Genomic DNA, 24,308 nt, shown 5'->3' with positions numbered 1-24,308 from the left:
CATTGTACTTTTATTATGCTTATTAATTAAGAATACACTTTTAACGACTATTGTTTTATTGTAGGGTTCCATCAAGTATTTTGCCTTCCAAAAGGGTTCCGTCACCAAAAAAGTTTGAGAACCACTGTATTAGAGGATATTAAAAACCGTAACTAGGAGATAATGGTCAGCTTCGACGTGGCGTCTCTTTCCACTAATGTACCAGTAGCAGAAACTATAGATATCATTAAACAACATTTAATTGCCAATATTACATACCTACTTATTACATGAGTTTAATAGAGTTCTGCCTTAATAGTGGCTATTTCATCTGGCGAGGGGATTTCTATCTGCAAATAGATGGAGTGACAATGGGCTCACCTATAGCACCGGTCGTGGCCAACATATTTATGGAACGTTTAGAGGAGGAAGCGTTGAAGAGTGCACCTAGAACAAAGATACTGGTGGAGATATGTAGACGATGTGTTTACCATTGTTCCCAGGAAAGGACACTACTGGACCACCTGAAGAAAATGCATCCGAAGATAGGTCCTTTTCTTCCTCTGCAGTAAACTATAGAGGAAGAAAAAGATGGAACCCTTTCATTTTTGGATGTACTGGTGAAACACGAAACCAATGTTAGCCTGGTATATGGTATAGCACACGGTATTTAGAAAACCCACATATACCGATCAGTACCTAAAAGCGGATTCCCATCACCATCCGTCGCACTTGTCGTCTGTAATACACACTCTCATTAATCGCGCCCTTCGTTTGTGCGATTCTGAATTCATTGAGTCAGAATTGAGACACGTGGGGCAAGTGTTGGAGAGCAATGGTTACAACTATCGACTGGCAAACACGACCATCAAACAGCGCCCTCAAGATGTGGAGCGGGTCCCGGCATATCTACCATACATGAGAGGGGTAACTATTATTAGGATAATTTTCCGCCCCCCGACGCAGATTGGTAGTCTTCTATGATCTCCTAAGGATCGGGACCCTCTGGAAATCTTTTATCGTATACGCGGCTAATATTTTATATGTATACGAAGAGAGGCGCGTAAAATTCAACGTAAAAGAATAAGATGCATGTATTTTATGCGATGAAGAGTCTTTGCCCTTTATCTAGTGGAGAAACATGAAGAATAGGAATAGGAGCCTAAGATCATCTGTGGCCTGCCTGACAACCTTAAGAGTAATCCTGTTTTGATAAATAAACACTTTTCGGAGTTGTGTCCTTCCGTAGAAACGGAATAATATTCTTTAAAATTTAACAATATACCTACTATAGGTACTGTGCTCTTTTCAATTTCTTGCCAATGGAGGCTTTTTGTTTCTTTCATTATATACTTCTTATATATCATTTATTATTATTTCTCTTCTATTATTATTAAGAATTGTTCTATTTGACTAATTCATTATGTTATTTTTTTAAGACGACGATTGACAACGGTTGAGACGACTTTGATTCGTGTGTTGTATCAACATCTGTGTATATTTAAAATTTTCTTATTACTTTTGAGATTGTTTAAATTTTAATGTTAATCGAATTTTATGTTATTTTTAATTTTATTTATAAACATTATTATAATCTGTGTTAATAAGTGTAATTGGTTATAGGCCGTTCTTGTTAACAATAAATAATAAAAAATAAATAAATAGTTTCGTACCTCTACCACCAGAATAATCAATAAATTCAAAAATTTCAAATTATTTTCATACATTACTATTTTAGCTTACCTACCAATAACTAGAGTTTTTTATTTGCTTAAAATAAATATTAAATTTACAGTACCTACTTCACCAGCCAAAATCTCAGGGTGCTGCACCATGTATTGGCACAAATAGTATTTGGCCCTTATTATTTCTAATGCTGCAATTATTGTTTGTTCCAAATAAAGATAATATACTTAACTTGTGGTTTAATTAATTTATGTTTGACACCTAATTTATCAACTGTAATATCCATAGCGCCTTGAGAATATACTTATTGCTAATGAACATAACCTATAACAGTGGAAGGCTCCTTTGCACAGGATGCCGGCTAGATTATGGGTACCACAACGGCGCCTATTTATGCCGTGAAACAGTAATGTGTAAGCATTACTGTGTTTCGGTCTTAAAGGCGCCGTAGCTAGTGAAATTACTGGGCAAATAAGACTTAACATCTTATGTCTCAAGGTGACGAGCGCAATCGTATCTCTGCTCAAAATTTTTTAGCTTTTCAAGAATCCGGAGTGGCATTGCATTGTAATGGGCAGGGCGTATCAATTACCATCAGTTGAACGTCCTGCTCGTCTCGTCCCGTATTTTCATTAAAAAAAAAGATAAAGGAGATATACTTTCAGAATGCAAGAAGACGGCAGTTAAAATTTTATTCTTTGATTAACTCACTGAACAGAAATTACAAAGAAATTAAATAAAAGTAAACCTCTCCTAAGTCCAGTAACATCAAAGTAAGGACATAATTAAATTTGGGATGAAACTTAAAAAAGATTCTAGTATTTTTAATTATCTCAATAATTATTACTCTGCATAGTGTGTGGAAATTACTTACTGTACTTATTGTGGTGTATTTAAACTCATGTCAAGAGCCCTTTTTAATAACATAAACAGAATATACAATACACAAGAAATATTTCCATACAATATGTGATTTAAAGGATTCCTCAAAAAGTAATATAATAATAATATATATATAAGAAACTAGTGTAAAAGTAATAATATATATAAGAAACTAGTGTACACACAAGATCAACAAGGCAGGCTATTATTAATGAAAAAGATTGGCAATATGCTGAAGAATATGATCTCGATATATAGCCAAGCACCTTGTCTATAAGTAACTAAAGGCCATAATATTTAGGTGCATCCTCTAATGGACTTTAAAGGCTCGAATCAATTATTGAAGTTTAGTGCCTTAAAATATTGATGATCCCTCAGTCAGTTTGTGAGTTAATTAAGAAACTTTGACTAGTTATAATTTTTAAACTAATGGTTCTAATTGAATAAAATATACCGTGTTTATACAATGCATTGTAATAATTCAGGCATCTAGTTTTATCCACAACGTAGATCCGAAAATCCACTAGAAAATGGCCAGAACAGCTTCATATACGGCCGTGTCGCTTGTTTTTGCTCGAATTGGCACATTATTCAGTTACAATATAATACACAATGAACGTTTGACTTACAATTACTATAATCTCAAACTATCGTTTAATGTACCACAATATAGTACACATCATACGAAACTCCTGGTTGCACCACGTACCAAAACGAACTATTATAAAAACTCGATTATTTGCAGGATTCAAAATAATTACAATAATAACTATGATATTCTAGATATCTTCATGTTAGAAAAGGATAAATAGAAGCGTGAAATTATTAAATTACACAAGTCTAAAGCAGTGCTTTACTCATTTGTTTAAAATATATACATATTATTACCTACTAACCACACACATACGCTTTCACACCCACACACAAACATACACACAGTAAATAAGAACCACAAGAGGCAGTTGTTCTATAATATATCTTGTTGTAAAACTATTGTAAAATAATATTGTCAATATGAGTAATCTATAATGGCCTTAACAATTATGTTTTATATTATTGTTTATAAACGTTTACTGTAACGCTGTTGATTACCAATAAATAAATAAATAAGAAACGGATAGGAATAACCCACGACTCCGCGACAAACAATGATACTTTATCGTATAAAAGCACCACGGGGACACTATAAAATTTATATGAACCAACCTCGGCCGGAGAGTCTTCGTGTACAGCATGCCCGCAACGCGTTAATACTTGCATTTGAAACTTTCCTGAAAAATAATTAATATTTATCAAAAGAATCCAACCATTTTTGTTATTATATTTTAAAACTGACGTTATGATCACATAAACGCTCACTTACGGCCGTTTCCGCAATATACTATCTACAGATTTTTTTTATGTAATAGGAGGACAAACGAGCGTACGGGTCACGTGGTGTTAAGTGATCACCGCCGCCCACATTCTCTTGCAACACCAGAGGAATCACAAGAGCGTTGCCGGCCTTTAAGGAAGGTGTACGCGCTTTTTTTGAAGGTACCCATGTCGTATCGTCCCGGAAACACCGCACAAGGAAGTTCATTCCTTTTTCAAGCAAATATCGAATCTTTAAATAGTTATTTATGCAACTGTTGTGTAATAAGGGGTAATAAAACACGAATGTGGATTTAGTGTTTTTGTGATAATAGTATCACATGAGTGTTTTAATACCTAATTATCAACAGTTGCATACAAGACTTTATCTACACCCAGAATATGAATCCTCTAAAAGATTCTGGAACAGTTAGCTTACTGCTAACATTAAAACACCAGTCCTAGTAGTAACCTAATATCATTCATTACTGATTATATACAAATAAACTAAGTATTAATGAAACAATTATTTATTTTAGTAGTAATTTACATTTTGTATAGTGCAATAATTAAAATTCATTCGAATATAAAGGTCTTTTGCAGCGTTTAAAATGAATCGCTCATTTTTTGTAAACAAAACAATAAAAATATCGAAGAAAAATATCGAAGAAAAATATATATATAGATATATCTTTTAAAATATTTTCACTGTGTTCATTTAATTTATAGCATAAGTTGTTGTTGAGTTGTGACGTATTATTATGTGTTATTAGCATTAGTTGTTAACCTTTGTGGTTTTTTTAGATGCTAATTTGACCTAGTTTTATATCGGTATATGTAATATGATAAATAAATAAAAAAAAAAATGGCGGGGATTCGAATAACCTACTTTTTTTTACGGCGTGCGACGTTCTGGGAGTGTGGAACGCGCGTAAACGAAAATGTTCTTTTTTTGAAATTCATACAGATACCACGCATCGAGCAATAAGAATGTGGCTGTTTGTTGAAACTCTGCGCATGAAGAACTTATTATTACTTACTTACTTATTAAAAAATAGGTCATCATGCACTAACGGAACGTTTTACGCAATTGATTATTGGCATCTACATTTTTTTGACATGACAGTCATTTTTATATGGATCTTCCGACACCATAAAACTATCTATACCTACTCAAATCAGTAATTCAGTTTACAATAATTGTGAATTACAATAAGATTCAATAAGATTATTATCGTTTTTGATACTAAAATCAGTAGGTAAGTATCTTTATCTACACCCATGCTTTAAATCCTCTATTAAAGATTCTGAAACAGTTAGTTTATTGGCAACATTAAAACACCCAATGTTCTAATAACCATTACATCATCCAAACGAGTGTTGTAATGTTGTACTGAATTTCATAACAACACTCCTTTGTTTTTTTTTATCCCTTCATGCGCAAAGAGTTTCAACATACAGCCACATTCTTATTGCTCGATGCGTGGTATCTGTATGAATTTCAAACAAAGAACATTTTCGTTTACGCGCGTTCCACACTACCCGCGTCGCGAGCCGTAAAAAAAAGTAGGTTAATCCTCGGCATTTTTCTTCGATATTTTTATTGTTTTGTTTACAAAAAAATGAGCGATTCAAGGTTTGACAGCACACCGCCTAATATTCAAGTAAATTTTAATAATTGCACTATACAAAATGCAAATTAATACTAAAATAAATAATTATTTTATTAATACTTAGTTTATTTGTATATAATCAGTAATGGATGATATAAGGTTACTATTAGGACTGGCTGTTTTAATGTTAGCAGTAAACTGTTTCAGAATCTTTTAGAGGATTCATATTCTGGGTGTAGATAAAGTCTTGTATGCAACTGTTGATAATTAGGTATTAAAACACTCATGTGATACTATTATCATACTCGACTTCGCCTTGTGTGATAAACCCACATTCGTGTTTTAATACCCCTTATCACACAACAGAAAGGAACAGATAAAATATTTTTTATATTGATATAATATATGGTCACTATAGGATGTTGGGTTACTTAATTCCGTAATAACTTATGGCAAATGGACCCTTAAGTTGGGACTGAATAAATTGACCGACTTGGTATTACATGTATCTCACAACCTTTTCCGGAAGAAAAACAGAGTTGCGAGACTTGGTATTTTTATAGCTTCCTTGTGCGGTGTTTCCGGGACGATACGACATGGGTACCTTCAAAAAAAAAGCGCGTACACCTTCCTTAAAGGCCGGCAACGCTCCTGTGATTCCTCTGGTGTTGCAAGAGATTGTGGGCGGCGGTGATCACTTAACACCAGGTGACCCGTACGCTCGTTTGTACTCCTATTCCATAAAAAAAAAAAAGTTATGTTTTTGATGCCATTAGGTATTCCATGTTGTACTTAATAATTTTCCTTCTTACAACTTCTATTGTCTATTAGTAAATCTCTAAGTTATTTATTGTGTTTTTATAAAGTGTAAAGAGCTGTTGATATTCCTGGAAATAAATTAATTATGTTGTATATTATTATTATTTTTATGGAAAAGGGGACAAAGGAATGTACGGGTCACCTGATGTTAAGTGGTCACCGCCGCCCACATTCTCTTGCAACACCATAGGAATCACAGGAGCGTTGCGACCTTAAAGGTAGGTGTAAGCGCTTCTTTTCAAGGTACCATGTCGTATCATCCCGAAAACACACAAACAAACTCACAAGGAAGCTCATTCCAAAGCTTTGTGGTATGTGGAAGAAAGGTCCTTGAAAACTGCACTGTGGAGGAAGGCCGCAAATTCAGACAGTGGGGATGTTATCGTAATTTGACAGGATTCAGGTGAAACAGCTCTTCGGAACACTCACCGTGATAAATGCGGTAGAAGACACACAATGAAGCGACGTCTCTACGTAACGCCAAGTGATCCAGCCCTTGATGCCCTACATGATCCTAACTCTCATGTTTATGCAGTCGTCCGGCTGCGTACCTGCGGCTAGCATGATGCTAATATAACCTGAACCACATTGAAATTAATGACTTATTTCGCGTGCGATCGCCCGGGCCGCCGGGCCGACTAGATAACTGGTTTTGTTTGTTTATAATCCAATTCACTTGAGTCAACAACTTCCTTACTTTTAGTTTTTAGTATTGTTTTGTATAACTTGCAATGAGCGATTCTCTCCTAACACAGATTATCTAAATCTACCAGGAGAGTTTCATATGTGATCGTAAATGACTGTGTACAAATAAAGAAATTTTGAATTTTTGAATTTGAATACCCTGCATCTGTCCCACGGTGAGCTCGCGGTCCAGTCCATCCACAGAGGCCAGCAGCAGCAGGCGAGGAGCGTGCGTGCGGAGGAAGGCTCCAGACAGGCCGCTGAACCAGCCCGACCAGTGCTGCTCCGTGCGTGACAGGTCCACACGCCACCGGTATCTACGCGGCACTTACACGATATCATAACTGTAGCTAGACATTATTTATTTATTCATGTATAGGAAACAAACAGTATTATTATACTTAAATATCAACAAATCTTAAAACTTACACTTTCACCAGTGAAGTTTCCAACAATTTATACGACACTTTTATTTAAAAGGTAAGCAACGGTAAGATAAAAACCACTAAACAAAAGTTATACAAATAAACAACTAATTACAAGCTATATAAGTTGCACATTACTATACACGCCTATTATACAATACTATAATGAATTCGTTATAAATGAATAAAGTATTCAGAAAAAAAATATAAGAATGGGGTTAAAAAAAATCAGTAATTATTTAAATTAATTAATTATGTTACATAGAGAACCGAGAAGTGCTATGAAACAAACACTAAGGGCTGTATTTCACCGGGACCACCACGAGAAGAGTATTAGAAAGAGAAGACTACCCGAGGACGACCGGTAAGATTCTGTGCATGCGTCTAACCTGTCAGCCACCAAATTGGTTGCGAAACCAAACAGACACCAGGTGATATTATGCCCTATTGAGCTGGTATATCGTCGGTTTTCTGCAAGAACTCAATAATTAATGCAAGAGATCATTAAGTGCAGTTAATAACTACGCGAACATCGTCTTGACGAGCTCTATAGAATTCAAAAACTCATGTATTTCTTAATTAATATCCGGACGACCGAGCCTTGCTCGGATTTTTAAGAATGTACAAAACTTGAACAAAAAAAAAACTAATAGGACATCTGGATTCGAACCGGGGTCTTCTGCTTTCCGGATCACCCAATGTCCCATCTGAGCTATAATAGACTTGTATATAGTGGCGAAATTTACCTTTGTATTCTAATGTTATTGTAGCTGTTTCTCATTCAAACATGGATAAAACCATTTTTTTTTAATTGAAGCCTAGCTAGATCGATTTATCACCCCCGAAATCCCCTGCATACTTAATTTTATGAAAATCGTTGGAGCCGTTTCCGAGATTCAGATTATATATATATATATATATATATATATATATACAAGAATTGCTCGTTTAAAGATATAAGATTAGAAACAATAATGTTATAATAAGACATATTAAACAATTTTAATCGATTCTATCAAAGAAAGTGATGACAATCATATTAAACTATCAAAAAATTGTTAAGTATTAATTTTTTATAATTTTTCATTGGTCTACCTTAAGATTACCATCATCCCTCTAGTATTATTTAGTGAATTTTGTTATCTTAAAACCAATAGATAATTATTGGTGTAATAACTCAGGAATGAAGCGCGGGGTGGGATGAGTGCAACGGAGGATAATGTGCGGTGTGGGCTTTTACGACCGGCCGATTCGCTTGGTAGTCGGTCACTTAATTTAACTAAACTATATTATTAAAATTAATAATAAATAAAAATTTGTAAATAACTAAATTATTCACTCAACTAAGATGTGGCAGAAAGTTGAAGCTCTATGGAACTAATCGGCGGAATTTCGTATAATCATTTGCACATGCAGGAGGTATGCGCGCGCTAGATGCCAAAACTGCTAACGCCACTGGATAAGTAGCGTCGAGCACAACTTCGCAGGAGTTTTTTGACATCTGTGGCGATAATCCTGATAATATTTTCACTCGTATTGTCACTGTTAATAAAACATGGATCCATCAATATGATCCGGATGGAATAGAAAAACCGCTACGGTTGTTCAAAGTCGAAAAATTGGTATCCAAGCTCATGGCCACTGTTTTTTGGTATTGTGAAGGGATTTTGCTTGTCGATTACATTCCTAAAAAAACTACGTTGAATGGGGATTTTTATGCCGCATTGCTGACAAAAGTGCGTGAAGTGGTATCCTGTTTTGATACTTTATTTAACTCAGCGCGAGTTGAAATGCGTGCCCTAGATAAAACAGGGTTTGAACAAATTAACCACCCACCTAGCCCCCAGTAATTATTTTCTATTTTCTAATGTAAAGAAGACCTTCGAAGGTGATGATTTCCGAAGATGAAGACGCAGTTGCAGTGCAGTTGACGAGCATTTTCAAGGCAAAGACGGCGAATATTTTTTCACTGGGCTAAAAGCACTTAATGGAAAATGTAAGAAATGTATAAAAGGAGAGGAGGCCTTCATAGAAAAACTTTTTTTTTTATATATTTTAACACCATTCTTAATACGGCTCTAAATATTTCAGCTGCCCCTAGTTATGTTGTAAGATTAGCTATATCAAACAGAAAAGTAGAAAAAAGGCGGAACTATAAACGGAAGGATATAGAAGGAAGAAGGTCTGGCAGTTAGCCTGGATATAGCGAAGCTCTTTGATCGTGTATGGCACAAGGCGCATCTCTCAATACTTTGATCATTTAAGCTTCCCTAGAATTTATGCAAGCAGTCCTCCAGCTTACTCACTGGGTGAAGCATACAGATCGTTGTCGATGGTTACTGCCCAAACCCGAAGCCCGTGAACGACCTGAGTGCCCCAAGGCTGTGTGCTATCTCCTACACTGTTTGTTCTTCCTGTTTCTTCTGTATGTCAATGATATGTTGGACACCTCCAACATATATTGCTATTCAGACGACAGTACTGGTGATGCCGTATACACGGGCCATGCAGGTCTCTCTTAGGCAATTGTCAACCAGTCCCAGATGAAACTTGTGTCTTCCATCGAGTCCTCTCTTGAGAAGGTCGCGGAATGGGGTAAATTGAACCTTGTCCATTTTAAACCCCAGAAGACTCAAGTTTGCGCGTTTACCACTAAAAAAACCCTATTTGTCGTATCACCGCTCATAGACAACACCTCCCTTAAAGCCTCATCCAGTTTCGGAATAGTAGGTCTCGAAATCTCGAACGAATGCCAATTCCGCGGTCATCTGGAAGGCAAAGCCAAATTGGATTGGAAGAAGCTGGGCGTCATTAATAGAGCGTGGCAATACTTCAACCCGGCTCACATTCTAGCGCTCTTCAAAGCGCAGGTCCAGCCACATATAAAGTATTGCTATCATCTCTGGTCTGGCGCACCCCAGTATGAGCTCGAACCATTTGACAACCCGTGCAACACAGAGCTGCTTGAATTAACGGGGACCCAGTGCTCTGTGAACGGTTCGATTAACTGGCGTTGCGTAGAAACGTATCTTCTTGTTTCAAGAGAGCTCGGATGATTGGTAGATAAATGCGAAAAATCGGCGTCAAGTGGCAACTATGTTGTCGCGTTTCGATTGGTCAGTAAGAGTCCCGGAGATGCACTCCCTTTACCTCCACCACAGCCGGGGGTCCAAACCTACGGGGTTTACCCCTTTTTCCTCCCCCAGAGCCCCGTAGGTCCACTCTGCATCCCTTTCCACACCTTTTCCGTCTGCAAGACCTCCGGTGGTGTAGTTTTCCATGGGCGGCAGTGATCACTTTCCATCAAGTAATCCTCATGCCCATCTGTTCTATTTCCCCAAGCAAATCATTATTTCTATTGAAATAGTACGTATTTTTCAAAATAGACTTCTATTTCAAGATATACTTAATTCAAACGTCTTCAAAAAAAAGAATTCATTAACTTCACATTTTCTTTTAAATTGTGGCTCGTTAATATTTAGCAATATAATAGTAGTTTAACATAATCATATTTAAGATGATATAGGGAAAACAATATTACTAAAACTATAAGTGGATTAATCCATAGTTCAGTTTTTGTCAGTTAATGAGTTCTTGCAGTAAACCGACGATATTTTGTTGATAGAGGCGACTGGTAGCGCCACAGTGGTGTCCCGCTGAAATATTGCCCTAAATATTATGGAGAGATCGATCATCGAGCCGTATGGAAAACGATTTAGACGTTACTGAGATTCGCATGCATCAACACACAGAAAAACACAAAAAAACTAGTGTCTAAATTCGAAAAGCCCAATAAATAATAACCTATCGTAATATTTTATAAGATCCACGCACCTCATGTTTCCACTGGTAGTGGAGGATGGCTTCACGAACTCAACGCTGTCCCCTTCGGCACCCTCCCCTTCTTCCCCCTCCTCCAAGATGACGTCACCACGCTGCGTCACGCCGTTCCCCGCGGTGTCTTCGCTCTTGTACGTGTCAACTTCCTTTATGGCCAAATCTCCAGTTGCACAACTGCACATAGTATTTTCTTTGATTAACGCGAGTGTGCGAGATCTAATTAGAAATGACGAGATCCGTAGGAGAACCAAAGTTACCGATATTGTCCAAATGATTGCGAAACTGAAGTGGCAGTGGGCAATGCACATTGTTCGACGGACAGATGGCCGTTGGGGCAGTAAAGTCCTCGAATGGCGACCACGTACCGGAAGACGCAGTGTTGGCACCAGATGGACTGACGATCTGGTCAAGATCGCCGGAATACGTTGGATGTTTATTGTTATGGGGCAGTGCGGCCGATATTAATACTATCTTTGTGCTGCAGAAGAGGGCTATTCGCGCGATTTATAACCTAGGTCCTAAAGAATCATTAAGAGAAAAATTTAAAGAAATAAACATTTTGACTGTTGCTTCCCAATACATTTTAATGTGTTAATGATAATGTTCTGTATGTTCATACGCACATTGAGGAATTTTCTAGAAACTGTGACATTCATAATGTTAACACGAGGAACAAACATTAACTTGTTATGCCTACTACTCGGTTGGGTCGAATTAGTAAGTCTTTTGCTGGGCGATGTATATGCTTCTACAATATGATCCCAGAAAATGTACAAAACAAATGTGTTACGAAATTTAAAAGAATTGTTAAAAAACGTTTGTGTGGGAAAGGTTATTATAGCATAAACGATTTTCTTAATGACACCACGGACTGGGAATAAAGCGAACACCCTCAGGCTCTATAATTATAAATGTTTATTGTACGATATTACATTGTAATCCATATTTTATATTAAAAAAAAGCCCGCTGAGTTTCTTGCGCCCATTCTTCTCAGATAGATCTGAGAAGAATGCCTTAGAAGGCAGTCTCTTTTGAATGGGTGGTAGTTTTGACGTTCAATAAGTGATTTTAAATCCTATATTGAATAAACATATTTGAATTTGAATTTCATGAGGGCAGCGCAGGACCGATCGTCGTGGAATGGAGGAGGCCTTTGTCCAGCAGTGGACGTCTTCCGGGTGATGATGATGATGATTCAGTGTTACACATTTGAAACACTTTTTAAAGGATTAAAACGCGTGTAATTGTAACTAAGTTTTTACATTTGATTTTGCGTGTAGTTTCCAATTTTATTATTATTCTAGTTAACCCGACGTTTGCAGACCTTTCAAGAACAAGTCTCAGGGGGACTACAATAATAATAAAAATGTAACTTTTACACAGAATCTAAAACAAAACACAGTCACTACACTATTACAGCATCATTTAACTTATCAGATTGAGATTTTAGTCTCTAGATAGGCAGAGATTTTTTATAGATATTTTTCTTTTTTAATAAAGGCAAACTGCTGAGTTTCCTGTCGCACGTCATCTCAGCATACTATTTACCTTCCTTCCTTTGAATTTCCTTGAAATTTACTTTCAATAATGAAACTTGAATTAATTTTATCATATTTGTGTGAAAATAAATTAATTAATAAAATGGAATTAAGGACATCATGATTAACTTTTGTTTCGACTCTCAATAAATTGAATTCAGACTTATTATAAGCCTTTTGGTTAATGTTGTCGATACTCACTTGACTATCTGACTTGGCATGGATACTTTGGCCGACTCCACATTCCTTACTTGTCCACTTCTTACACTGAAACACCATATTTTTTACATAACATGTGCAATCCACTTGAATCTTTTATCATAGCACATGCAATTCATGAGCTGGCTGCAAAAAAGCATTTTATTATGCTTTTATTTTACAATGGCAACATTTATTGAAGTATAAATATGAAATATTAAAAAATATTAAAAAAAAAATGAAATTTATTAATAAAACAGGGTAACATATGAAATATTAACATTATGATGCGTCATAGAACAGTTAACGCATTGGCACACTCAAGAGTTGTTATCAGGGCGGATGTAATGCGTCTCTCAATTTGTCGGGTTCTCTCTCCGTCAGAGGTGTTTGAAGGGCATACATGGTACAGCCCACATTTCATTTTGTGGTACAACATATTGATCCGCTAGGACAAGCGACACTTTATGGATGACAAGATATTTTATAGATTAGCTCCTCAATACGTGTTCGAGATATAGATAGAGTATGCGGTATTATACTATGGCAGCTGAGATTCGAGACGTTTGTCCGAAATTCGGTCCAAGAATACGGTTGTGAAGTGCTGTTAACTCCAAGCAAACCGCATTGTGTTGTAACCACATTCGGGTGAAAACAAAAAAAGAATTATATGTGTAGGTAGTGTATTGACATCTAGTCTAAATTCAGTATGTGTTAACAATCATTGTCACTAGAGGTGTTCGTTATATTAGATAGCTGATAAAATAATCTAATATATATTTACAATCATAGCACCTATTATTTATTAAAACTGGCAAGCGTTATTTAATATTTATGTGATACGCGATTTTTGTCACCTGCCAAATTATGCTCTAAGAGGACTGCATAAGAACTAAATTCAAATAAAGTCGTTTATAATACATGCGATGCGCTATTTTTTCACCTGCCAAATTATGCTCTAAGAAGACTGCATAAGAACTAAATTCAAATGAAAGTCGTTTATAATTGATGCGATACGCTATTTTTGTCACCTGCCAAATTATGCTCTAAGAAGACTGCATAAGAACTATATTCAAATAAAAGCCCAGTTGTAATTGGAAATATATTAGGCAAAAGAATATATTTTGTTTGGCTATGCAACGCGTTAGATTATTTTTTGGTTGAATAAATATCAAATCTGTGCTCTATAAGAACTTATTAGAATATAATAGACAAACGAGTACAATTTGTTCGGCTATCCAACGTTAGATTATTTTGTTTGTTTGAGTAAATATTAAGTCAGATCGAATATAACACGCTTGCGACTCACTTGACTTCGTATGACGTATTTTAATTAGTATTGAACATTGATTATTGACTATCGTACGTTTGTGAATGATTTTCAATTGATTGTTTGTAAAGTTTATTTTATAGAATAGTTTAAAAAGTTTTATAAAACTTGCCTAAATCTAGTTTTTTATCAGTATAGTGTAAATAGAAATATGTTAAGTATTTTCTGTATAAATAACTGCAAATAACTAACATAAAATCAATGCACTTTTAAGTACGCCTGACATAAAATTTTTTTTTTATGATAATATAATGATAATAAAAAAAAAAGATTAAATTTAAATTGCATAAATAAAATCAATAAATAATAGATATTTATATTTTATTATAAATCATAATTTCAGTCAGACAGTCCTAAGCCTGTATAAAAAGTACGAAGGATTTTTTTTTTTAATAAGTAGGTACATTATTAGTAAGCACTTTTAAAAGCTCACACAACAATAATGTATAGAATAATATTTAACAGCGCACGATACATCAACATTCTGTAACGAATAGCAACGATAATCAAACGCGTCATATGCCATAACGAAGTGTACTAATATATTATAGCGTAAAAAATAATAGGTGTTTTAAAAATAGCGTATCGTTATAACGTGATTTCAATATATAGCCGTTGCGAACACCTCTAATTGTCACCAGAGGTGGGCTAAACTGTTATAATTTTTCAATGAATTATACTGTTGTGTTATATTTTTCTAACTGTTGTTGTAAACTGTTCTAATATATATTAGATATTATAAATTTTTATCGAAATTATTTACGCTGATAGTTGTTGTCGCGGTTTGATGTTATTTAGTGTTATAATATAACATATTTGAAGAGGAATAATTTCTTTAACACTAAGTGGTAACTAGGTAGATGGTATTTTTTGTTGTGCTTTTTAGAAAGCTTTTTTTTACCTGTGTACCTACACAGAACAATCTTGTCGACTAATGAGTTAAAGAAACTATTAACTAAACGTATATTTACACTATTCACAAATTTTATTTTTACACTAACACTTGTCTATTTACATAAAAAAATAAAAACACATATCCATTTAATTTACAATTCATACTATAGTTTTTACAAACATTTTACTTTAAAAGTGATAATAATAATTTTCGAAACACTACTAGCAGTTTGTCAATTTAAAAACTCGCAAATAATGATTCTCATTGGAAATATAATGAATGAAAGTGTTGTTTTATCCAAAATGTTATTTATCTTCGTCTCATCGCAAGTAAAAATAGCTCTAATGTTTATAGCGAGAGTGTTTACAATACTTTTCAATCTAAAACAACAGTGTTATAATTTTATATTTGTTCGTCGCAAGTAAAAATAGTTTTTATTGTGATATACGAAGTGTTCACATTACTTTGAAGACTAAGCACTTACTAAAGCGAATACGAAAAAGTGCCATCTGTTAAAAATATTAAATTTACAAAATTTTAATTTCATTAAAGAAACGCACCACTTTCCGCTCGTGTGCATAGATGGCGCTGTAATTAAATTTCAAACGAATTATAACACTATAGTGATTTCTATAGAAATAATTTATATTATAACAGTCTAGTGGCAAATTTTATAATGTGTTATACTGTTGTAAAAATATATTGTAATATATAATGTGTTGTGTGTTATAACGCCCATCTCTAATTGTCACTGTGTCAATGTGTTTAATGCAGCACAGCCGGCAGTTCAAATCGGCCATCGGTTGGGAGCGGACGTCTCCAGCTGTAGTGCTACTTACTGACGAACAGTTATTTCACTCGTGACCAAACGTGAGACATTACAATATCTATTCCAAAATATATGTTAAATATAAACCCACTTATTCATAATGGTCCGCTAACTTTAAACAGCCGCTAAGGAGTGTTTTTTCTCATTCTGACTTAGGTCAATAGAAGAAGACAGAGTGAAAATTAGCAATGCTTTAAGTTAGCAGACTATTATGAATAAGGGGGTAAATATTAATTGAAAGATTATTCAAATAAGGTAAAGTCAACATACCACCACTCTATGGCATGCTCAATACTATTGAAGTGTGTTGGTCTGCCACGTAAGAAGGACTGCATACTCGCCAATGATTCCATCGCAGTACCTACACAAAATAATTTTATAATAATGTTACCAAGAGGACCAAATATAAACTATAACTAATACAACGGCGCCTATTTCTGCCGTGAAGCAGTAATGTGTATGCATTATTGTGTTTCGGTCTGAATGGCACCGTAGCTAATGAAATTACTGGCCAAAGGAGACTTGACATCTTATGTCTCAAGGTGACGAGCGCAATTGTAGTTCAGCTCAGAATTTTTGGGTTTCTCAAGAATCCTGAGCGACACATTGTAATAGGGGCAGGGCGTATCAATTACCATGAGCTGATCGTCCTGCTAGTCTCGTCCCTTATTGTCATAAAAAAACTTGTTATACCTACTAATCAGCTAATTCCGACTAATAAGATAATGACAGTAAATTATACTCTATCTTGGGTATTAAGCCATAGCTCCCAGGCTATTTAATTACTTCAATTGTGATGCAATTTGATCTAAAAAAAAGTGTACGCTGAGTATCTTGGGCTCGTTTAAATCTCCCCGCACATTTAGTATTACGTGAGCAGCGCCATTCAATGTGGAGATCTACTTTTACACGAACTCAGTAGCTATTTGGATATGCTCAAATACCCAGTGAGTCTCTGCTAACCCGTAGACCTTAGATTTGAGTAACGTTCGCGCAGTCTATGTACAGCCGGAGAACATAATTCCTGCCCTTCAAGTATCATAAGGTGTAGAGAACAGAGAACATCAGAAGAGGAAGACACAAAACGAATCTCCAATCAAAAGTACAACACGAGCACACCTACTTTGCACTTCTACTTGTTATTTCTGTTCTATGTGTAGCTATTGGCCATTCGGATATTATGATTTTTATACAAATAAAAATATTTTATTTTGTCTCAAAAGAAAACTTATTATACAAAAACATGTACAAGTTACAACATACTCATTATACCTACTATACAACATTATACATCACAACCTTTAGATACAAACATTAAGAAAAAGCCTACATACTTAAGTTTGGTAAGTGCATCTAGACAAGTAGGTACGAAGTTTTTATTGCTAGGACTTCTTAAAGTCCTTTTTTGAGTTTTATAGAACTGGCTGCTTCCTGCTTCTCTTTTAATTTGCATAAATTCTTGCAGGCTTATATATCAAAACTAGCTGACCCGACAGACATTGTTCTGTTCATAATAAAAAAAAAACTCTTGCGGATGGAATTTTCGAAAATCCGTTTTTAGCTGACCTCTACTTGGTGAAAAGAATATTCCTATCAAGTTTCAAGTCTTTAGCTCTAATGGTTCCAGAGATATCGTGATGAGTGACTATATTCATTTATGACAATTTAATATACTATCACAAAAATCGTCACCTTTTTGCTCTTAATAGTGATTTTCATTATTATAACCCTAGAAATAAGGGATTGCTTGTAACTAATTCTAGTAGGCTTCATAGGATACATAATAGCTTTTAAGGGTAAATGTATACACCTCTATAATAAAGACCCAGCCACTGTTCAGGCATTATCTATAAATAAATTTAAATGTTTTATAAAAAAAATGGCTCTGTCGTAAATCCTATTACTCTACTGCTGAATATCTAAATGATCGGACAGCCTGGGACTTGGTTATGATTATTTTATAGCGATAGAAATGACTGTACAATATTATATATTTTTATTATAAAAGAGCGCAAAAAAAAAGAATGCTAGGAGAGTTTCTTGCGCCTCTTCTCTCAGAGCGCCATTTCTTTCCGAAGCGGTAGTAGTATCTAGTAGTTATTAGAAATGACATCAAAAAGAATTCTAAAGGAATCAATTTTGAGAAAATAAATGCCTTTTATGCCTTTTATACGTAGAAATCTCTTATATATATATATAGATGGATGAACTTTGTGTGGTTGAGGATAAACGACAACTTTGGGCGAATTGCGAAAATGCAGTAATTATATTTGAATTTAAGTGGACTGTATGTAGAAGGAGGATTAGGAAGACATGCCCTACCTTTACCAGCGTACCGAGGTCATAGGATAATATGGCCGCCAACGTTCTTCTTATAAAAGTTGTACTTCTTAACAACTGTCACTCACTGGTGGTTCACTTTTCTTAATAAATAAGTATTAAAGTACACTGACGCTTCTAAAATACACATGAGCCCAGTTGGTGTTGCAGTATGGATCCCCTCCACAAGAATTGTATTAAGTTATAGCTGCCCAACTGTCACTTCGGTATTCACAGGGGAAGCAATTGCTATACTTGAAGCTATTTTATTTATTAAGTCCCATGGCCTAAACAATTCTATTATATTATCAGACTTCAAAAGCTGCCTTCAATCCATCCTCTCAAATCCATTTCGCTCAAAAAGTAGGTTTCCAATTATACTTAAGATAAGAGAAAACTTGAAAGAGTGCTATGATCTCAACATCAACATAGTTCTAGCATGGATACCAGGCCATGCAGGTATAATCGGCAATGAAAATGCTGATGCTTGTGCCAGGTCAGCTGCTCATACAGGTTCCCAACAACATTCTCAAATCTTCTCTCATGACTTTTGCTCCACTTTGAAAATAAATATGTTTGAGAGGTGGTCATACATCTGGCAGGTTTCCAAAACTGCTAAAGGCGTCTTTTATGGTGATATACAACCTGTAATCCCATTAAAACCGTGGTTCTCGAAATTTAGATTCCCCAATAAATCAATAATATCAACAGTTTGCCGGTTACGCTTAAACCACTCTTGCACTCCAGTATTCCTAGCCAAATTAAGAATTAGAGACCATTCTCTATGTGAATGTGGACTTGATGAGGGAAATGTAGACCATTTATTCTTTAATTGCCCTTTAATGAAGTCTTCCTTGTACAACTTTATACCTCCTGAAATCCCCCGCCCCACCTCCATGAAATGCCTCCTCACCTTTGTTTTCACTCCTTTTGTAAATACTTTATGTAAATATATTAAACAGAATAATATTAAGTTATAACTAACACAATAAATGTTTTATATAAGTAATATTATCAGTGTTTGTCCATTATAATCTAACAGCATGTATATTTGTTTCAGGTATAATAAGAAAATAAATCTGTTTTGATTCTGGGCACCGGTCATTACTATAATCACTTATAAAATCGTTTACACCGATCAAATGACACACTCTAAGCTTGTTGGTCTACTGAAACGTGACATTGGCGAGTTGTGGTGCCCCTTCCACAGAAGCCACTAGAAAGAATAGAATAGAATAGAAGTATTAAAGTAGAAAATAACCGGTAGCGAAATAATTTGCGGACTCGATTAGTCCTTCATTTGCGGTGATCCTTGGACAATTGATTTAGGCATGTCAAAGCACGCTGGGAAAGGTGGGGAAAGTGGGAGGGAAGCAGGAGGATAAAGAGGTATATACGCATCTATACTTATTAAATTATACTAAAATAAAAAGATGGCGTTACCATATGGAGTAACACAAAAACATCTAGGTAATCACCTTCAACAACATCAATAACAGCAACTCCTACAATATAGGGCTCAAGTGCTGGTGAATAAGCAGTTCTCACAGCAATGGCCCCGCCCATTGAGTGACCCAGCAGGAGGAGAGGGGGTAGCTCATCATCTCCATATAACTTGTGAATAACTTGTTCCACATCTCTGGAATATAAATGTTCTAAGATCAAAAATTTTAATAAGCATTGATAAAATTAACTAATAAATTAATTAATGACATAATAATTAACTAGTGCAATTTTTTCGCCGCCGAATTCCACCTTCCCATGACAAGCCACAAATTAGGATATCGTCCCCACCATCTGGTCCTCCACAGTGCGGTTTCCAAGGAGCTTTCTTCCACGTACTACAAAGCTGTGGAATGAGCTTCCTTGTGCTGTGTTTCCGGGGCGATATGACATGCTATGTTTCTGTGATTCCTCTAGTGTTGCAAGATAATGTGGGCGGCGGTGATCACTTAACACCAGGTGACCCGTACCCTCAGTTGTCCTCCTATTCCATAAAAGAAAAATTAACTGCAAATTATTTAAAATCTTAATGATCAGATGTCCTGTACCTAGTTATTATTTTATAACAATGATTTAAATAATGAGGCCATGCTGTTGACATTAACATAGTTTTTGTGCTGGAGAATATAACTTGTTGCATAGTATATCAGCTAGGTTATACACACACAAAAAATCATAGAAATTTTTTAAGAAAACAATATTATATCTGATCATTAAGAGTATCGTAACAACTCTTTATTTGCGGGGTATATGTTCCATAAATAATCTACGAATATGAAATAGTAATTTATATCGGGATTACAGTGGATATCATCCTCGGTGACAAAGTAAACAACAAATATAGGAAAAAAAATGATTTGAATGATGTAAATTTTTTAGTTTTTTAGGTAAAAACTTTTACCATATTGATAAATTATATTCTTCATACTAAGGTGAAAAGGATTTTGTAATTATTTCTTGCTAGGCAGTTTTAAAAGGTGAGGGTCTTAATAGGTTGTAATAAGGTCTATTATAGTGTGTTATTAATCCATTTGACAACATGTTTACAAAGGATATTGTAATACCTTTACTATATTCGGTCACAATTTTTTTAATCAGTGAAAACGCAAATGAAGTAAGTGCGAATAAGGAGCTTTTATTGTACTCATAAAAATTTAATATTCGTTCACAAAAGTTGTCACCTTTTTCTCTTAATAGTAATTTTCATTACAACACTAGAAAAACAGGATTACTTATACCTCTTCTAGTAGGCTTCATCAGATACAAGATAGCTACAATTAAGTCCCAAACTTAAAGCTTATCACTCCTGTGATTCAAGTGAAGAACAGGAGACCCGTACACTTGTTTGTCCGCCTTTTCCATAAAAAAAACTTCCCAAACACCAGTCAGATATAAAATTTTAATAAATTATTTTTTTTTTATTAAAAAAGACCATCTAATTATGAGCAAAGGCAAATTTTCTAAATAGGTGATTGTTTTTTTACTTTTAATAAGTAGTAGAAATATCCAACATTGTATGTATGCTTTAGAGATGTGTACTCACTTCACCAGTGTGTCAATATTAAGATCATCAGGATCCTTAGCATGTGTCTCTCCATGACCTCTGATATCCATTGAAACCACCTGGCAATGTATCATACTGGTAATTTCTTCCTGAAATATAATATCAAAATGTCTTGTAAATATTATTTAGTACTTATATTAATTAATTATTCAAGTATTTCTATTTGTGTATGTCGTTTATAGTCTTACAAGCATGTATATTATTTGATTCAGATATTATTAGTAAATTAAACTTTATGTAATCTGAACACCGATTATTACCGTTAAACTTAGAAGACACATACACAAAGCTTGGTAGTCTAATCTAACGTGATTCTGGCAAATCTGTGATATATCTTCCACAGAAGCCACAGTAGGAATAATAGAATAGAATATCTAAATGTCAGTATTCCGAAGCATATTGCGAACAATGAAAATGTGTTGGATATTAAAAGTCAAAAGAATGTGGCATGTAATAATAATGGCCCACATGTAGAGTACTACCTAAGGACTCACAGGTTAAATATCTACTGGTAAAGCTGCAATATCCGCCATGGCCTTTTGTGACAATGTGAGAAAACAAATATGTGGGTCAGCTGACTATGAAATGAAATAGTGTATTTAGGATTTTTTTTAATTTTTTAAATCTAATAATAAGGGACAAGACAAGCGGAACATTCAGCTCATGATAATTGATATGCCCTGCCCTTGTGTGGCAGTGCAGTGCCACACAAGATTCTTGAAAAACCTAAAAATTCTGAGTGGCACTTAAATTGTGCTTGTCACCTTGAGACATATTCAAATTCAAATATTTTTATTCAAAATAGAATTCAAAATCACTTATTGAGTGTCAAAAACTACCACCCATTCAAAATAGACTACCTCTGAGCTGAGAAGAATGGGCGCAAGAAACTCAGGTGGGCTTTTTTAATAAAAATATGTGATGGGGTGTTTGGAGGTGTAGTCTGTGGTATCAATAAGTACAATCAGTGCTGAATCATAACATGTGTGTTTTTACATTGAAACTATTACACACTTGTGTTTAACATCATCATGACTTGTACCTAAATACACAATTATTTTATAAGGTTATGGCAGTGTGAGTAATTTTAATTCTACAACTGTTATAATTCTATGACAAAGATTTATTTACGAAATATTACAGCAAAGTTAGACTTTTAGAGCAATAGTATGGTGCACAGACATGTAAATATCAAAAGATTTTTTTTTATATATGAGGACAAAATAATGAGCACAAAAGATGTTAAGTGATCACCGCCACCCATATTATACTCCTACACCGAAGTATTGCTTGCCTTTTAGGAAGGTGTATCCACTTTTTAAAGATTCCCATGTCATATCATCTTGCAAACAACAAACAAGAGAACTCATTCCACAGTTTGGTTGGAATTGGCTATTGCTAAGATTTTAAGACCCAGAATAGTGTTATTGGAGTGGTAATACAATAAACAGTTTCTTGTTATAATTAATGCTATATCTAATATTCTAAGTTAAATTATATTATTTATCAAATTGAGGTGGTTTACATAATATAGAATGTACACTACCATAATGCACTACAGTTCATATTTATGAAAATAAACACTTTATACCTACAGTAAATAGAGCCCAACTAAGTCCAGAATAACCTCCTCCATGCAGTGTGATAATCCGGGGTCTTTGTGGCTGATCAGGCTCTGGTGATAGATAAACTCTGAATGTGCCAGCGTCTGTCTCAATATCTGAATGTTTCTCAAAATATACTTTCCAAGACACGGGTGTATAGTCACGTTTGCGAGCAGAACCATATGGTGCTAGTCTGGAAAAAGCATATTATCTTACTTTAAAATACAGAAAGTCAAAATGAAAATCTTATTGAATTTTATTTTGTTTCCATGGAATATTTTTAGGAGAGGAATTCCTTTCACATAATATTTGACATTGTATTGCTCATACTTAGATACTCCTGAAGTTCGAGGCATTTTTGGAGGAAGTTTGCTTTTCATCACACTTTTATGAAGATCCGACATGTTTTATTAGATGGCGTTATATTTATTATGTTAATTTTTTAGAATATAAGGTTTCGCTTATCTTATTTATTGGCTGTTCAGATAAAAAGAAGATGCTTTCTACCAACTTTAACAATGACTTAATTTTATAAATACTATGAATAGGCAATTTATTATTTCCGATTTTCAAAACAGTAAACACTTTAACTGGTTTAACATTAAAATATAACACTCCTTTATGTCAAAAGTCAAAACACTGTCGTTAGAGTAAAAGTGTTCCGTGACTGTCGTTTACAAGTACAGTGCCACAAGGGTCTTTTGGCGCGTGAGTGACATTGACAGGAGGGCGCTACAGTGAAATTGGGGTTACCGCTGAATAAAAATTGCCTAATTTAGGGTCCAATTGAAAGAGATACTATAGGTAGTTTTAATTTTAAACTGAGAACATGCATATGTATCTATCCCGAAATCTTAGGGCCTAATGAACATATCAGATAATAGGATGAGTAGAATTTTAAGTTTTTTTAACTGTTAGAACTCAAGGAAATGGTAAACTATAAAAGTATACATGTATATACCTATCATTCATCAAACATAAGCATATGGTGGCAAAAAAGAATAATGTTTCAAATAATTATGATCAAGGTGTACAATATTAAGTGGTCGAATATCGTCCAATTCTTCATCTGCGTCTTCACTATCGCTGCTTTCTTCACTATCAGAGGCTAAGTCTATGATGAACGGTGCGTCCAAATGCGCGTCCTCTTATATATGTGATACTCTTTTTGTATTTTTTTGACGTGCGAACAATAATTGCGCCACTCCTCAACAGTAATAGCATTAAATCCATTCATTACCATGCT

At 34.8% G+C, this 24,308-nt stretch overlaps 1 protein-coding gene across 2 annotated transcripts in view; it reads right to left on the bottom strand.

The window, feature by feature from the left end:
* The window catches only part of LOC126975625 (protein phosphatase methylesterase 1), a 31,789-nt gene extending 8,129 nt beyond the window's left edge, over nt 1-23,660 (bottom strand). The window contains exons 1-9 of one of the 2 annotated variants that reach the window (XM_050823626.1): nt 23,393-23,660; nt 23,054-23,255; nt 21,438-21,547; nt 19,870-20,030; nt 16,343-16,433; nt 13,022-13,087; nt 11,276-11,455; nt 7,176-7,333; nt 3,754-3,818 (exon numbers count right to left, since the gene is read on the bottom strand). In XM_050823626.1, coding sequence (XP_050679583.1) covers nt 3,754-3,818; nt 7,176-7,333; nt 11,276-11,455; nt 13,022-13,087; nt 16,343-16,433; nt 19,870-20,030; nt 21,438-21,547; nt 23,054-23,255; nt 23,393-23,466 — 1,107 coding nt within the window. In that variant the 5' untranslated portion in view covers nt 23,467-23,660. Of the gene's footprint in view, nt 1-3,753; nt 3,819-7,175; nt 7,334-11,275; nt 11,456-13,021; nt 13,088-16,342; nt 16,434-19,869; nt 20,031-21,437; nt 21,548-23,049; nt 23,256-23,392 lie in introns of those variants that run through there. The other variant, XM_050823628.1, reaches the window with a different exon arrangement.
* Between the last annotated feature and the right edge of the window lie 648 nt (nt 23,661-24,308).

Source organism: Leptidea sinapis, chromosome 36 (genome assembly GCF_905404315.1).
Source record: "Leptidea sinapis chromosome 36, ilLepSina1.1, whole genome shotgun sequence".
Classification (NCBI taxonomy): domain Eukaryota; kingdom Metazoa; phylum Arthropoda; class Insecta; order Lepidoptera; family Pieridae; genus Leptidea; species Leptidea sinapis.
This window is presented reverse-complemented; position numbering and strand designations above follow the sequence as displayed.